We start from the raw sequence: 19014 nt of genomic DNA, 5'->3' as shown, positions 1-19014 counted from the left end.
ATGTGCAGAAAGAGTTATGAGCGTGATGCCCAAAGCACAGTTAATCATAAATATTGTAGGCAACATATATTACCACCTTCATAAAAAATAAAGGAATCGTTCCATGTTGCAACTACTTATGCAGATAACGTAGCTATTGTGGTAAAGGGTTGGTTTAATACAAGGGTTGAGTTTATTTCACCTTCCGCTTAGTGTAACATCTAAAATCTGACACTGTCACAGACTTCACTCCTTGAATCTGGAGTCCACGTCCATTTGAAGAGACCCAAAAATGTCTACAACGATAATGTTCAAAACAAAACTCTTTGGATCATTTTGATATCAGATACACATAGACAATCCAAATGATGAGGTATTCTCATTGTCTCATCACATGCACAGTTGAGTGAACTACGGTGTTTAAGACATGATCTCAAATTGGTAGAGCAACCGAGTTTTCTACACATAACGAAGCTATGATGGGAAGGGTTGATTCAATACAGTAGTAGATTTCAGACACTGCACTAAGTGGAAGATGAACTAAACATTCGTACTTGCAGAGGTTGAATATAACATTGTTATAGTACTGTACCTGAGGCTGGTAGACGACACTTCGGTCTGTGGAACTGATCTCGAGTGTGAGGTTGCGTAATTGCCTCTGCATAGGGTCTACGGCCACCCAAAGGGTTACTATCAGCCCGTCTATCACCAGCAGCACGCAGATCAGCGAGATAAGCTGCGTGTCTTGTAGGAGCTGTTTGTAACATGTCAGTGTAATAGGTATTTCAATATGCAGTTACCTGTTATAAAAAATTTACAACTAGCATAGCATATCCACATTATAAATATTAACTAGCAGACCCGGCAAACATTGTTTTGCCATACAAATTCTTATTAGTGTGTGAAAATGTGGTATATAAATAGAAGAAGTATGGCAGGCTGTAAACGATAGCGGAATGTGAATTCACGGTTCGTGTGAATTATATTTCCGACGCTAATGTTGAGTTTCCTTCTTCCCAAGATCAAGAAAGTTAACAAACGTAACTATCTCGTATTTGCAGTTTCCAATAGGCGCTTTGAAAAGTGTGATGTTCTAAATTTAATTCGTGGACCACCCTGAACACTCTGGAGTATGAAAATAGATAGTAGCCGATTCTCAGACCTAATGACTATGCATATAAAATTTGGTAAAAATCGGTAAAGCCGTTTCGGAGGAGTAAGGTAACTAACATTGTGATAAATATTACGGTCAGTCTACTATTATGGCAACCACTTTCATTTTCTACAGTTGAAATTCGTTAGGAATAATTTCAAGGGTTACGGAAAAAGGTCTTGTCGAGGTGTTCTTAATAAAGAGGTTCGTTTTATTGAGGTTTAATACTGCAGTTGTTCGTCTTATAGAGGTTTCTCCTCGCTCTAAGATAACTTCTTTAAAATGTAGATTTTTGTGACCAACCTCTATAATACGAATCATTGTTAACGTAACTGAAATTACTTTTCAATGTAGGCCTAGGCCAAAATAGACTGCAACAGTTTAAAAAAATACAGTATCCATTTATTTATATATTCTATTAAATCACTGGTAGAGACTTATAAGTAACATATCTATATTTCACAAAAAAAATTGCAATCGGCTTGAAGAAGTCATAAATTTTGAATTTTTACCTGCATGAATGGTTGCCATATCCAAATGGAATCTAACTCGACGATAATTCATGAAAATAAGTGAACGAAATTGTTCAAAACACTTTCATTTAAACAAATTTTATCCATGAGAAAAGACTTTAGGGATGATAACTTCTCTTGCGTCTTTTGTTGAAAGCTCAGGTCGATCTCTCTCCACCCTTGCATCCTCATCATCTTCAGCTGCTTCATCTTCTTGAGAATTTGAGGGTTGAACAAAAGCCACTATATCTTCACCCGTTAGATCTCCACATACTGCTACATCATCATTAAAGTCAACCAATTCTTCAACCTCTATTTTTTGGCCCACAGTACCTCGTTATCTTTGCTCCATTCCTGAATAGGGATGGCTGAGTTGCATCAGCTGCGATTTAATGTAAATACACGTGTTTTGATTCACTGCTTGTTTTGAATACTGCGTACTATAGAGATCGAGAGCGTAAAATATTTGTCCTATAAAGGTTGCGTCCGTCTTGTAGACATTCTGCGCTAAGATTATTCGTTGTATAGAGGGTAATCAGTCTTGGCCCAAAACACAAAAAAAACCGTTTTATCTACTTATTACGTTGTATAGAGTTGTTTTTAGCATTGCGTGTTAAGAGTTTCAAGGGAATTTGAAAAAGATCGTCTTATCAAGGAATTTGCTTTATCGAGGTTCGTACTAACGAGGTTCGACTCTATTAACTTGCTTGAAAATACAAGCAATCTATATAAACCTTAAATTTGAGTAAATCTTAAGTTCTAACTATTCTCACTTCAATTTCTGGTACAGTAATAATGAGTATTAAACTTTCTCAACATAAAATACGACAAAAATATTCAAATCATTCCAGAGTCAAAGTCAGCTCATCTTGAAAATGAGCTACAAGGACTTATAAAACTATATGTATTATAGTACAACATTGGTTAAGTTCAGGGATGTAATTTGTGACTAATTTTTAGTTGTAAATGTACTTTCAGAGTTTTAACAGAATCAGAATCAATCTTCTGAACATAGAGTTCATTTCAATAATTAATGTATAAAAAAACATAAGCACAAAAAATGTTTAATAGTCATTCACGCAGAGCACTGAGCCAGGAACTCGTTCATCGTGCAAATTTATCTCTCCAGAAACCATTTTTGCTGCATTGTCTTCAGCACCTTAACATTATGTGTATTCAGCTCCGCAGGAAGTAGATTGAAGATTGCCCCCGCATATGAAGGTTTTTTTTTCAAACAGGGCCGTTTCTGTTGGATAGCATAATGATGTCTTCAGCATGCCGTGAAAATATTTGTTTTATTGGTAAGTCAAAAAGTGATATGACATCAAGTATATACAGGGAGGAAACAGGATTTATCCGGACATTTGCCATCGTTCAGTCATACAAAGAAATCAGTAACACTACGTTTCGAGATCTGAAACCTGATTTCTTCTTCAGGTAAAAACTAACCTAACACTTAATTACAAAACTAGGTAACGAGTCAGTCGTAGGTGGTTGGTCGACGAATGCAGACCTATTGTGACCTGTAGCTCAGTTTTAATAATTAGTGATGTGTTTAGTTTTCTATTAAGTGCATGTTTTAGAGTTAGTGAAGTTGACACACAGCATGGTGATTGAGATTCCTGACTACACGTGTCACATCGCACTGGTATGATTTTTTTAACCTAGTTTGTAGTTATGTGTTAGGTTAGTTATTTTACCCGAAGAAGACATCAGATTGCATATCTTGAAACGTTGTGTTGCTGATTTCTTGGTATCACTGAACGATGGCAAATGTCCAGAAAATCCTGTTTTCTTCACAATCCTTCCATTGTCAAAAATCACACTTCAAACAAAGGATTATATTTGTTTTACAGGGATTGTTATATACAGGGATGTAACTGTCAGTTATTAAGATTCTTCTCTACAGCTGACATATAAGCTGACAGTAAGTTAGCTATGATTCTCAGAGCTTTCTTCTGTAGAACCATGGTTCTTTTCAGAACCAAGAACTGTTCTCTATATGACTATCGTCTCCTTAGGTACCGTTCTTAGTCTTGCAGTCATCCCCATTCATCATTTTAGCTGAACCAAATTAGTTTCTTCAGTATAGTACTCCCTAATTTAAACATTAAAATTGATGCACGGTGCATTGTGGGGACTTACCTTGTTTTTAACAACACCGCTGGCACTTCTGGTGAAAATCCTGTGCACTCTATAGGTCTTTGTGAACATGGAACCGAAGGCAAGAGAGAAACCAGCAGACAATAGGTACACCCGGGCCTATAACACAGAGAACAACAATTTTCGGAATCCAAATCATTCTTGATTCAGCAGGATGATGCTTGCTACTATATTCCTACAACAATTTCTATATAAATTTAGATCTTATGCCCCTAACAATAGAAATTCCTAAATACAGATTAAAGTAATATAAATTAATGTTGCTTGTAAAATCTAAACAAATTATAGAACATGACATTGGAGAATAATGGGGAAATCAAAGGTGCCGACTACCCTACGGAAAATTCTATACAGGGTGTCCCACGAGTAACCCGACAAACTTCTAAGGTGGTTTCCTGTCATCAAAATAATGAAAGAAGTGTATATGAACATATGTCCGAAAACATTTTATTAGCGAGCTACGGCTAGCGAAAGATTTCGCCCGATTTTCCAGGAAAGGTCGGAAATAAAGCGAAACTGATGTTTTTGTGGAGTAAAGATAGTTGTTAAATTTATTGGATTTTATGTTAAATTAATTGAAAAAGGGAATACAACAAGCCAAGACCTGTAAGACCACCCATTTCTGAGATATCAGACAAAATATGCAAAATCCCGTCTCGAAAAACATATTTTGTTTGGATTTGAAGTACATTAACTTCATAAAATGGGTAATAAACACACGCAAACTTTTGAACCATAACTTTTAGAGAATGTAATTTTGAAGATAATTTTATTCTTATGTTATAAATTATGTTTAATTAAATCAACACATGCGAACAGATAAGACAGAAGTTCAATATATATATAGAACTTCTGTCTTCTCTGTTATATATATTTATCAAATGAACGTTCTTCGCAAAAACAAAACATTTCTGATCTTTACTAATCTTTTATTAGAATTTCTATACAATTGTTCGCTAGCCGTAGCTCGCTAACAAAGCGTTTCCGGGCATATATTTATTTGTACTTTTTTCATTATTTTGATGAGAGGAAACCACTTGAGAAGTTTATTGTGTTATTTGTAGGATACCTTATATAAGCCTTAATGATGTTTTAATACGCTTTAACATTCGAAAAAATTGATACATTTTGTACTTAAATTAGCATTTTTTAGACCTGATCAGTACATGCTAACATCACCCAGGTATGTTCAATTATAGCATGTGGAGCACTGAACAATGAGAAACTGACGATGCTTGTTATTAAAGATCATTAACGCACATAACTTTCTTTCCATTTCAGCGCCTACGAACACCTACATTTCTACGAACACCTTCAGCGCCTATCGTGTCATAAAATTACACAATACTAGGTATCTAGTATTAGTATTGTTATCTTAAAACTAATTACTGACATACATTTATTATAAAGGTTCTTTTACATATTTGCTATGTAAGGAATCTGTTTTAAAATGAATGCTATTCATTAATAGATGAAATGTTAGTATTTAAAAGTGCAACAAATAATGAGACTTTGCATTACGGTTGGTAGTTGATAATTTGTTTAAATTGAACTTCCATTACTTTTAGCTGATAATGAAATAAATTTAATAGTTACAGCACTAGCTCATTGTTGTCTATCTTATTTATTAAATTAACTCATTTACAGTAAAAAATGCAATAATAAGATTATTAATTTTAGGTCTAATTAATTGTATTTGGTTACATAAAGGTATAAAACAAATTTAAAAGCACAAATAAGCAAAACAACATGTAATGCATTCAAATAAATATATTTTATTTAATAATTAAATGTATACTATGATTCAATTAAAAGGTATACTTTCCCTCTGAAGCACAAACATGCAGACTAAAAACTAAGCAAGATATGACTATGTTATATGCAGGGCCGTATTCTGATTTGGCGGGCTCCTATAAAGATATCCGGCCGGGCCCTCTGAGGGGCCGGGTCCTAGTAAAATTGTCCGAAAAAACTGTCTGAGTACGGCCCTGGTTATATGACTTTTTGTACTTGTCTTGACCTGACAAATTACGTGGCGAAGTTTTGTAAAGAAATTTATGTATACTCTTAAGAGGTTGGCACGACTTCAGGTAATGGCAGTAGGTACAAAACACACATATGTAAAATAAATTCTGATTCCCTTCCCTTAGTTTGTATCTGTCCGTATGTTTTTTTTTATTTTTAAAGTCATCCCACAATTGGTTTAACGTGAATAACTTGAAACATTGCAATTAATTTAAGCTTAAAAAAGACACATACATGAAAATTTAAATATTTAATATCACTTTCCATTACAAAAACATGTGTAATTGAAAAGTATTAACAATTTAATATCTCGAAGACTATTATTTATAGAAAATTATTTAGAGGGTTATTATGTTATTGTAAATTGAAAGACCAAAGATAATCTGCATTTTTTAATTTGATGATGAAGAATAAGAGTCACATCTATTTTAGTTGGTGGGTGTAACTATTGAATACAATTTTATTTTAATGATCTCTGCAATGGACAATTTCATGCCTTGTAACGCATAGAGGGAAAGGGCTTATATAAAATTATTTAAGTCTCTATATTCTTATGCAGTTGATTAAAATTTAAAAATATCAAAGTTGTTGGTTTATGCAAGATTGGTGTTTAGACCTATTTGCACTTACAGTACACACTGTAGGAAAGGCAGCTTTAGAAGGCAGAGTGGCATGGTCCAAGCCCAGTAGGATAACAGCAGTATACACTAGTATACAGCCTACCACAGCCATGTTGTTGAGTCTGGGACTGGACAGCTTTATGTACCTGTCAGAACATAAATCAGTTGTAACGCAATGTGGGAAAAATTAGTCAATGCTTGAAAAGAATTCAAATAAACTAATGTCTGAGGTAGAAATTCTTTTACGTGAAGTTTAATATTGTTTATATAGCGAATTTATTGCTTTAGTGACTTTAAGCTGTAGTATACTGTAAAACAGTGAAAGGATCTTTTGATTAAGATATAAAGTATTGAGAATTATAAGTACCGTAATAATAAGAACAATATGATTCCTGGGAAATTTTCGTCTCCGTATAATTTATTAAGTGCATTATATAAAACATTAATTAATCGTTATATGCAGATAGGCTTCAAATGTTGTACTTTATAGAAAATAACCAGTTTTTATTTTCAACTTTAGACGTGTTGAGCTGCGATAGAATGCTTTACAAAGTTACAAAGATTATTATTTGATTCCTGGAATATATGCACCCTTAATTTATGAGTGTTGCCTTGAATAGAAAAATGTTCTGTGTTTTATGGCATAATAAGGATGTATATTTTTACATGCAAATATCATAAGTATACGAGTAGTATATGTTTTAAACATGATTCACACTTTTATTGTGGATTATAGTACGAGGGTCGTTCAATAAGTCCTTAGAACATCTTGGAGATAGCGCTCGTAGGAATGGACAAAGCAGCATTATTGACTAGACAGCTGTCCAAATTTCAGCTCGATCCATCACGTAATTTTTTTGCTATTGACGATTGAAGTAAACAACTTTTGTTTATGTACAATAATTGAGAAGAGTGAGTTTCGAGCAATGATAAAACATTGCGCCGCGCTTACTAAACGAGGAAAAATAGAACAATAAGGTTTCGGCACAAAAATGGCTGAATTGAAGTTCGAAACGTTGCAAGATCCACAGTATTTGCCAGCTGTTGACTCCATTGTCTTTTGCCTGTTTCCGAATTTGAAAAAAAGTGGCTTGGGAAAACGACGCGTCACTTCAAACGAAAAGTTTTCTTTAACAAAGAAGTGCTTATTTTGAGGAACTTCCGAAATCAAAGTTCTGGATGTTTTAAAAATGTTTGAGAAAAGATTTGAAAAATACATAGCGCTGAAAGAAGTTTATGCTGAGATATAAAAACAGTATTTTCCAAAAAAACTACTTTTTCTATCTTTTTCTAAGGACTTGTTGAACGACCCTCGTATAACGTACATTGTCCACGAAATGACAGAGTAGAGCTTTGTACTAACTTGAGCCGGCGGAAGTAGAGATTGAAGGCAAGGAAGGCGCAGGCTAGCGTGATGCCCACAGAGGCCAGTGAGGCCACCACGAGGAAGGCTGCCGGCTGGATGGTTACTACTCGGAGCTTGAATACTCGTTCAGCGATCGGAACCTGCGACCCCTGCCAGACGATGCGCACACAGCCCTCGCAGGCAAAGTCTAGTGTGTTGGTTGTGGGATCGAACAGCGCTATCCGCACAACCTTCCCACCTATGAAAAAACAAGAGAGCACGTCTGTTGTAAAGGTTAAATAGATACTTACACTAGCAAATCTTGAATTTCATGGTTACCTAAAACAGAACCTCGTTTATAAATAATTGGAAGGTAGTTGGTTGGATTAAGAGATTCGATGAATTCATTCGGAACGCACTTGCGTCGAATTCCAGGAAATTCAGTCCTATCTATTGAATATCAGAGTGTTATCTCCTCAGATAAAAAAATTAAAGAAAACAGAACTTATTTGGTCCCTAGACCATTGTATAAAGTCGTTTTCCTGCAGTCAAGTTTCACATTATATTCACTAACATGTCGTGATGGCTGAGCTTCCCTATGATTAATTCCCTTGTGGAAATCAAGAATGTAATAAAGTAACAGGACTCATGTAAGTGTGGGACTTAATGAAGGGTGCTCATTTAAACCCTGCACCCGCACCTGCTGATGTATAGCTAAGCCAAGATGGTGAGCTTCTTTTTGTTCTCGTAGGACAAGAAGCTTATAAATTGTACTTATTCCTATAAGATCCTTAGAGCTGCTTCCGGAGAGACAGCATATTCAGGATGTGTAAGGTTAGGGGGTAGGGGCCGCCTCCTATCGAGATCATGAGGAAGAATTAGGGCACTAATCTCAAAGTCATTTCCTCCCGGAAGAAGGGGAGGTCAGCTCTGAATCAGCCTCTCTAGTCAAAGCAGGCAGGGGGTGGCACACACTTGTTGAGGCTAGCAAGAACCTCTGATACTTAGGGAACGAACCCCACCAACTCCAACAGTCATCTCCCACAGTGAATTAGACCTATCGAATTGCCCATGAACCCCAGTATCTCGACACTTGCGGTTAGTGATGTGCCGCTCCTGGACATCCATAGGGTTGCCCAGATGTAAGTAACACATCGATTTTTGCTGTGCCCAGTTTTAGATTCAACTGGAAGGTATAAACCAGCCAGAAGTGATCCCCGCTGGGTGATGGTGAGCTTTAAATTAAGGATAGATAGCTCAGAATGATTTTTGGAGGAACCAAGGGATATAAAATCTTGTTGACCTGTCTGGATGTATAAACAACTTAATATTGCTTTATGTTGCGGTCATATAATCCATCTACAGGTACTTTGAGGTCAGATCAGAGATTTATTTGAGGTTTGCTTCCACTGAAATCGGCCACACGATGTAACATAGTGGCTGCTTCAGTGGCCTCTTGGATGACATGGAATGATGTTTTGGTAGCCCAGTCGTAGTGAGTTAAATTTTCCTTTGGACCTTGAGTTAGAGCTATCTACCAATTACCGTAGTCAACGTGGCTCGGATTCTATATAAAACTGTAGGATTCCCTCGTTGAATTTAATAGTTACGTATTCAATTAATGATGTACCATTAGTAAATGGCCAAGCTTAGCCCAACAAGGTTTTAAGAGCAACTTAGATAAAGTAACTAAAAAAGAAAATTTCAAAATATTGTTGACAAGGCAGGGGAACAATCCCGAACGTCCACATTAAGCTCATGTATTGCTTTATGGTACTTCGAGCATTGAATTCACTAGACGTGACTTACTGAAAACTTCGGATTTGCTAAATGAATTCTACAAAAGTATTACAAGAAATATGCCAGATCACATGTCGCGTTTGTTACGGATCGTCCTTAATTATTTCGCGCGCCACGAAAAACGAGCTTCACTGTAGTTGGACGCAAAATGTGGAGTCTATAGTTCAATTCATTCTCAACAAGTCCTGCAGGCAGACATACAATCGGACAGGAAAGAAATTCTTGGCAGGTAGAAGAAGACTTTTGTCAGCTTATCGAGATAGTCTTTAATGACGCTCAGCCAAATTACATGGACGAAGATGCACCATCATCAAACACTATCCTGTCTATATACAAATAAACCGATTCAATGGTGTAGTAAAGGACTCGAAAAAATGTAACGAATGTAACGAAGTCTACCGACGATGTCACATGACTTTACACTTTTAAAAATTAGTTTATTATAGATTTTTACGTTGTCATTGTGGTTATTCATAAGACCAATGTAAAAATGTTCAGCCAAATCCCATGAGGTGACACGCACCATCTTCGAACTCGTTGTTGCCTATAGAAATAGGCTACAATTCCCCTCTGCTCTTGAGTGATAAGTTTCGCAAACGCTCAGCCAACAAGATATTATTTTAGCTTCTGCCTTTATTCCCAAAGTAAAAAGTATTTTATGATTTGTAATAAGGTTTTAACCATGAAAAATAACGTACAGTAAGTCAAGACAGGATATATAAGTTTCTCCTTATTCTGGAGGCTACTGTTTATTAAATCAAATTTAAAAAAGAGTTACAATAAACAATAGAATAGCACATTTATAATCCAAAAATGCAGAAGACGTGTAAATTCGAAAGGTTAAATGACATGTAGACATGTTTTTCTGTATCTTTTTATTCACAAAAAATCACTGTATTCATTCTAGATGACGCATTGCGAGGTGCTATAATTAGACATGTTGAACACAAAATGAACATTTACATAATGCATATTTACTACTATTATGATAAGACTATACTGTAGGCATAGGCGTGCGCAGGCAAAATATCAGAAAGTAAAGATGTGTATGGTCTAACCAGTAAGTTATTTATTTATGTTATTTATTCTATTCTAGTCCCTCTAACTTATTGTTTTAATCTGTGTATTCTTGAAGTTGTATTCCCTAATTGTTTAAAGTTCTCAAGAGTTGTTCCCATTTTTTAAAAAGGCAACCCTAAGTTACCAGCCAGTTATCGGCCCATCTCTTGTATTCCTGTTATGGCAAAGGCTTTAGAAAAAATCATAAAGATACAGTTGTGTAATTATTTTGAAGGATTTAAATTATTTAATGATAATCAATTCGGCTACAGTGAGGGTTGTTCCACAATAATGGCAGTGGATAGACTTGTGACTGAATTGTACTTAGCTGTGGAGGAGAAGCGCACCGCTCGGGTCACTCTGTGTGATCTGAGCAAGACATTTGATTGTGTGGCACATGATATTCTTATTGAGAAATTGCATTATTATCGTCTCAAAGATTGTGAGCTTAAATTTTTTGAGTCTTATCTTAGTAATAGAACACAGCTGGTTGAGGTAAATGGTAAGAGATCTCTGATATTAGATGTTAACCAAGGTGTCCCACAAGGCTCAATTTTGGGGCCAGTGATCTTCTTAATTTTAATTAATGATGTTTCTTGTAATGTTGACTGTTTTTCGACTGTTTATGCAGATGATACCTCCTTGGTTTCTTGTCACAATAACATTAATTCTCTTGAACATACCTCTCAGGAGAGTTTTGACAAAGCTGTTAACTGGTTTACTGTCAATGGTCTTTTTTTAAACGCTGAAAAAACTAAAAAGATGATTGTATCATTGAATAGTACATATCAATCTGATGAATACTTTGAGAATGTAAATTTGTTGGGTATACACATTGATTGTAAATTATCATGGAAATGCCATATTGAGTTTGTTTGTAAGAAGCTGTCTAGAGTCATATTTTTACTATGTAGTTTAAAGAAAAGTGTTCCTAAGGTCTATTTAAGAATGGCCTATCATGCTTTTTTTGAGAGTACTCTGAGGTATGGATTGATTGTTTGGGGTAATGGTGTAGGAATTGGCAATGTTTTTAATTTTACAAAAGAAAGCTCTCAGGATCTTGACCAACTCCTTGATGCAAGAACACTGTAAGCCCTTGTTTGTAGAAACAGGAATTCTTACTGTTGTTAATTTGTATATTTATGAAATAATTAAGATTGTGAGAAAGGATGTTGATAGTTTTAAGTCCAGGTCGGATATCCATGTTCATAATACTAGGTTTAGAAATAAAATCGATGTAACAAGATGTAGATTGACAAGGACACAAAAATATCACCATACACTTGTAAAAACTGAATAATAAGTTGCCAATGTGCCTGGTAAAATTAATATGTGGTAAGATGTTCTCCGACAGACTGTATAAATGGCTTAAACTGAATCCTATGTATTCTGTTGATGAATTTCTTGAATGTGAAATTGTTTTCTAATATAATAGGCCTATTTTCTAATTTTAATATATGTTGATTTGCTATCTGTTCTTTGTTACACTACTTGTTATTAATCTATAGCCTCTATTCTTGTTAATGTTCTTGTTAATTTGAATTGTTGCTCTGTGATGACTCAAAATGTTATATCTGTTATCTTATTGGTTATTGTTAACTGGTTTGTTATTTGTAATTTTGTTATTTTTTATGTGTAACTGTATTTCAGAAGGTTACCTAGAATATTACTTGAACAGTGAGAATCTACCAGGGGCTAATGCAAGTTATTTTGTTGTTGTCTGCTCTCATTTTTGAATTTTTTATTAACTATATATACTACTGCTGGTTGTAGTAGTTTTATAATTTCTTGACAAGACCTATTGTAATTTTTGTAATTGCTTAATGGTCAATAAATATCTATCTATCTATCTATCAGGGTTCATGATTTGGAATTTCTTGACATACCGGGAAGTTTGGGGGAGGGAGGGGAGTTATTACAACAAATTGACGGGTCCGGATCCACCGCCGGAAAAAGTTTACTCCAAATTATGAATTTTGAAGCTTTTTGACAATTGTTTTTAAACAATTAATTCTTACAAACCACAGAACTATTTTGCAGTGGGCAATACACCATTCAAGTGATGGCGAGGAGGGGCAGTAGGAAATAGGACAGAGAGGAGCTACGCATTGCAAACATAACAATATAGATAATATGTCTAAACTTGGCACCTGCGAGATAAATAACTTTTACTTCAGTACTGGTATAATTTTCACACAAAAAAGTTTATAACAAAAATTCAACTTATTAGCAGGTACCTGTGCAGCTGTGGCTCCTCCTCTGTGCATGCCAATGATTTTAGGGTTGATAAATATTATTATTTTTCATATTGGGGTAATTTATTAAAACATTACTCTTTTAATTAGACTGCATTTTAAATGCAGTACATTTATACTTTGACATAACGCATTTTACCTTGTACTCTGTGAAAAGCTGAAACTCCAACGCGGTCTGCCCCACTGAACGAAACAGGGCCCTGAAACATCAAGATTCTGATTATTGGAAATACATTTTCAACTATCAGCATTGCCCGAATACCATACATTATTACTTAGATAACATAGACTAATGTTAATATTTGGCTATAATTCTACTCTGACCGTATTATTCTAATACCAGTTATTGCAGCCATGGTCAATAACAAAAAAATAACAGAAGTAAGTTTGTTTCAACAAACTACTACTATCCACTTTGGTTAACTAGATGCGTGAAGAAAGCAGTGGGTAATAGATTGGTTCTGGATCTGTAGCGTTACAAACATTTGTCATCTTTAATTGTCATCCATAACTTAATTTGAAATATTCAGGGTTCCCAACAATTTTTAATTACTTAAAAGTGTGTTGCTTAGCTTTCCAAAAATCCTCTATTCAACGAGAGTAAAGTTCCTATTTTCCTTCTACAGTATAAAAGTTAGGATAAAATCAAAGTCGATTGACAACTTAATAATTATTATTTACTTGTAAAATCTGTATAGAAATGAAGTAAGAAATTCGGAAATTAAGACCTCTTGTTTGCGGTGAGCTAGGGAAGGTATCTCAAATTGAGCGAGCGTTGGTTCTGCATGGTAACCGAAATCGTCTTTTTATACTCTTTTTATACTACTTTTTATACTTTTTTATTCTATGCGTGCATAGAAGCGTGCATAAACGCAACATTCTAGAACCGTTGCAAGCCTTCATCAATAAAGCACGTTTCTGAGAATGTGAATGAAGAAAATATTGCAGTAAAATAATGAATCATGTTAAAATAAACCTAATATTGCTAAAAAATGTTTTTCTTATTGAATTATAAGCGAATTATGAATTATTCGATTATTTATGTATTTAATGTAAAAATATGGTTCAAAGCGTACGTGAATGTATACGTATTCAAGACAGGCCAGACAAAAATATAATAACATATGGAAAACCGGGAGATTTAGCTTTATTACATACTCCTGATTACATTATGTTATTCAGGGTCTGACAGGTTCTTCTTAGAATCTAGTTGTCCGTCAACCCGTCTGTAAGTCTGTGCGATCACTTTTATTGATATAAAAGTCCAAGAGTCCTAAACTTGGTACAGACGTTCCTCTTGATCCAAGCATAACGATTGACGCTACGGTGAGAAGGTCAAAGAACAATCCCTTCGTCTGTGAGATTCTCTTGATAGAAAAGACCTAGAGAATTGAAATTGATATACAGGTGCCCTTCGCGCCACTATTAATTCGGTTGCGAAAAGAGAGAATAGATGTTAACTGTATTGCTTTGTAAAACAGGAACAGATTTTAATTATAAAAGTACGTTGAGCTGTTAAATATGGAATATAATAAATACAGGATTAAAGATCACCAATCCATAAGTTTAATTTAAAGAAGCACTAAGATGATTGGAGCAAATAGACTTACTACCAGACAGCCCTGAACTCTGCACGAATTACCCCACGGTAAACAAGTAGTATTAAGGAGAACCTAACTTGTAAATTGTATCCTAAGAGATCCTGATATAAGTATTTGGATCACTTTCTTGTGGGTCGGAGCCCCGATTTTTGAGAACCAGAGTGTTCGCAAAAGCGCCAAAGAGGTAAGATTTGTATGCAACAATACAAGGTATTCAGTTAAGTGGACCAAAACAGTTCAGTAATTATTTGTTTCGAAATATAGCCTATACCTGTAAATAGGCATTTTTCAGTTTTCTCGTCAAGTTTTCATAGGCACATTTCTACTTTTTCTAATGTATTGGTTTTAACTCAATTTCAAATTTCTCTAGAACTGTTTAATGGCCGACCGCAGTAAAACGGCTTTTAAGACGTTTGCCATATGGAAACTATTAACTTGTTGCACTTTTCCGCATTTATGTTTGATCGTAGAGTTATGAGTATGTCTATTTTTAAAGATGTAATCAATTCGCATCCAATATCTTTTTGTAAAGTGTACACGGTTTTAGTGTTTAATTGTGTAGCAATAGTTTTATTTATTTTCTAAAAACATTTAAAAGTATTTAAAACACTAAGAAACGTATTAATTATATTTAAAATCAAACATCTTCCATTATTCTACAACCGAAAATAGTAGTTCTACGACCAAGATCGTAAACGTTCATGAGGTTTAATATAGTTACTATGGCAATACAAACAAAATGGATGTCAGGCTGTAAACTATATTTTTTAAAGTAAATTAAAAAAAACATTCATAAAAATCTTATAACGAAAATCTCCAAACAATTCTTCTAATGATTGGATTTCCACAGTTAAAGATCTTATCGAAGGTAATTATAAAAAAGGGTTTTTACTGATGTCGAAGACATTAGGTTCACAATTACTATGATTAGAATAATACTATATACTTGTAAAATAATTGCTATAAATGTATCATATATATATAATTTGTTTAAATAACAATAGCGGAATTTAATTTAAATAAAAATTGAATTAACAAACGTGCTACTTGTCGGGTGAGTGTGCTACCACTACACCACAGAGCCCTTAATTTTTACGATTCAATTATTGAAATTACTGAATTATTGTTAAATACATTATTAAATTAAATTATTACTTTGAAAATAGCATATTAATAAGAAATACTTAGTATTGAAGTATTAGATTATCTAAGTAAATATATGTTGATTGGTAGTATATTAATGGTAGTAACAATATAAAATAAATCCACAATATAGAGTGACTGACCGATATGCCGAAGAAGCTGAGGTTGCCGAGGGTGTGGGACAGACGATGTGCCATTTGCGTCTGGCTATAATCGTAGTGCGAGAGGTTCAGGTGAGAATTCTTTAGGGCGAGGGCGATGGCCCACACGGCGTCGTAGGTCTGGTGTACGAAGCTGCTTTGTGGCGTAGGCAGTGAGGAGACGAACCTGTCATTCCTCTGCAACAGATGACTTAAGATAATTGTTTAATTTATTGACATTTAAGGCATGTAATAAGCAAGCTCGCTTCTTTCCCATTTAAAAATAAAATTGAAAATAGATCTGTGTTGACAGAAATTACTTTTTGGCCTATTCAATGTCTTGGAAGGATGTTCCCTGTGGGGTGCTTTAACCCTATAACTGTTGTTCATCAAAATTTTGATGAACAAGGTCCATTCTTGAATGTTTTTCGTCAAAATTTTGACGAACAAACATTCCTTTGCATAATCACTCATTACAGTATATGCCGACAACTTATCGATTCATGCACCATTGGATTCGGGAAAAAAAAAGCCTAAGGAATACTATAGTTTTATTCCTCTTTGTATTGCAATTGCAACGTACCAAGTTCGTAGTTTGGAACGTAAAAGAAGATGACGCAATTCATTGTGACCGCCATGTTGTCGATGCCGTCTGATTTGTTTATGTGACGAGTCGTGTTTATTAGTAAGTTTTATTTGTGTTTTAGTGTTGTGTTTAGTGTGTGGTGAGTTGTTAGATATTGCAGTAGTGCAAATAAATATATTTTAGAATAAATAAATTTCTTTTTACTGAAATATTTTGATGAATTATCGAATCTGTGTAGGCTATGGCAAAATGACTTGGCTAAAGTTCATTTCACGTAGTTTGTTATTGTTTTTCACTCACTAAACGTTATTTTAGGCACTCTTTTAGTTCTGAAATAACAATTTTCACAACCAAATATATATTTACCGTAATTTCTTTGGTTATGTATGATAACTGTTTGGACCATTCCAGGGTCATTGTTAGTCGCGTAGGCTATATACTGTTATTTTAGTAATACATGTAGTTGTAGAATCAAAATATATGTAATATATTTAGACACAATTTATGGTTTTCTAAAACTAAATAAAATTTCCCATCATATGTAAACCATAGATTTATAAATTTGGATATAATACAAGCTTTGAAACACATTTTATACTTTGCTGTTTGAAAATTTTTCGCAAAAGTTTTGAGTAATGACAAAATGAAACTTTTTTCGACTCTTAAAAAAAGTTATGGAATTTATTTTACTACTGCTGTATAGTTTACTTCATTCTGAGTAATAAAATATGCAATATAACATGTATTGAAGTAAAATTGTATTAGTAAAACTTTTATTAGCAAACTCTTACATATACACCCTATTTTCACAATTTATGCGCATCGCTGCTTTTTGTTATATAGTGTTATTATAGTTTCATAAATTTGTATAATGCTTATGTGTTTCTGAAACTAGAATAAATTTGACACAAAATGGCAATCTCACTTTTATAGCTTTCTTACTATAACTTGGTTTGCTAGGTATGGTCCCCCCCAAATTAAAAAAAAAATGTAAATTTTGAATATCATGGAAAAAATTTTTAGTAATCATTTTTTTAAGGCCAAATTTAAATAATAATATTATTATATGTTTAATTCTGAACACAAAAATATATACTTCAATATATATTACTTTTAATTTATATTTTTAATAAATTTAAAAAAAAACCCTTGCACGAGGCTCGAAAACTTGCCGCCACTACAAGAAAAAATGACCGCCACTTGGAGGGTTAACTCAAAATGTTCAAAGGATCAATTTCCTGTCCATTCCTGTCGTAGACAGAAATTGCTCAAAATCTAGAATTTTTAGACGTTTTAGAGGTTTAATGCTTTATACAAGTTTAAAAATTTAAACACTGATCAAATAATTATATTTTTTATGAACTATATTTTATTAATTATATTTACATAAATATAAAATATATATGTATAAACACAAGATAGAGATTGTAATTTGAAAATTTATTTTACCCTTAAAAACATCCAAACAAGTAATTTATTAAGTATTAAAAATTGTACATATCTCAATCCGTTTGGAATATATCCAGGTATATCAAGACTTAATTTACACCCTTAGATGAAAGGGTTTGTTTGACCATAACTTTTGCTAGGATTGTCGTAGTTTTGTTTAAGTCATTGTGTTTCTTTTGAATTTACCTTTCAAATGACATGTCACAAGATAAGGGTTGCAATTTGAAAATTTAAAGCGAACCTACACTCCTTTGAAAAATTGGGGGGAGGGATATTTGTATCCTTCAAAAAATCCAAAAAAGGTATTTTAATTAATGTGGTGCAGGTTGTACATCGATATATCGATTCGTGTGGAATATATCCGGGCTTATCACGGCTTAATTTACACTCTGTATTTACGCTTGTGTAGACAATTGGATAAATATGAACTAAAAGTGAGAAAATCACAAAATTGAAGCATCTCTCAAGATAATAGTTTAGATAAAAATTATATTTCAATCTGTTAACGTGTATATGAAAACTAACTGTTTAATAAGTATTTTGGTGGTTTAAAATGGTTCGAATTTTTATTTCAAAGATTGAAATAATTCATTTAATTTCTATCCCTTATCTGCAGAATCAGAAATGATCTAAGTTTTTCATAGCAATAATTTATTTCGTTTTAATGCCATGACAATGAATTAGAAATGTAAGTATAAGGAGTTTACAAAACATAATGTAAAAAGTTTCACGTTTAGCTTATTTTTGCAATAGGCGCCAATAATAGTTTAATATTTTAAGTTTTGTGTTTGTTTGTGTATTTTAGATCTTAAGGCGCTGCTCCACGTACGAGTGTAAAGAAAAGTATGTCAGTTCGTTAAATTTCGCCTTTGTTAAGTTTGTTAAAACTGACTTATTTTTTGTAAACTTTAAGTAGTTATTACTAACATGGGAATTCATCTTGATGAGAAGAAAATTTATTTTCACACTATTATATAATTTTCTACATTTTTTCATTAGCTTCTAGTAGTGTATTAATTGTATTTTTCCTACTTTTTATTTTGTTATTTTATTTTTATAGCACTTTTACATGAAGTCTTTTTTTAATAGTTTTACATTTTTTACTCCTGAGCTTATTATTTGACCACTTATGAAAATAAAATGTAACATTAATCACCATAGGCCTCAAATTCTCATATTTATTT

The 19014-nt window shown here is 33.6% G+C and overlaps 1 protein-coding gene across 2 annotated transcripts in view; it reads right to left on the bottom strand.

Moving 5' to 3' along the window:
- The window catches only part of LOC124356682 (gamma-aminobutyric acid type B receptor subunit 2), a 526994-nt gene that overhangs the window by 40610 nt on the left and 467370 nt on the right, over positions 1-19014 (bottom strand). For both annotated transcript variants that reach the window (XM_046807824.1, XM_046807825.1), the window contains exons 10-15: positions 15799-15993; positions 13051-13111; positions 7816-8056; positions 6463-6598; positions 3790-3906; positions 572-733 (exon numbers count right to left, since the gene is read on the bottom strand). In XM_046807824.1, the coding sequence (XP_046663780.1) occupies positions 572-733; positions 3790-3906; positions 6463-6598; positions 7816-8056; positions 13051-13111; positions 15799-15993 (912 nt within the window). The remainder of the gene's footprint in view (positions 1-571; positions 734-3789; positions 3907-6462; positions 6599-7815; positions 8057-13050; positions 13112-15798; positions 15994-19014) is intronic.

Source organism: Homalodisca vitripennis, chromosome 3 (genome assembly GCF_021130785.1).
Source record: "Homalodisca vitripennis isolate AUS2020 chromosome 3, UT_GWSS_2.1, whole genome shotgun sequence".
Classification (NCBI taxonomy): Eukaryota; Metazoa; Arthropoda; class Insecta; order Hemiptera; family Cicadellidae; genus Homalodisca; species Homalodisca vitripennis.
Note: the sequence above shows the minus strand (reverse complement) of the source record. Positions and strands in the feature narration are given on the sequence as shown.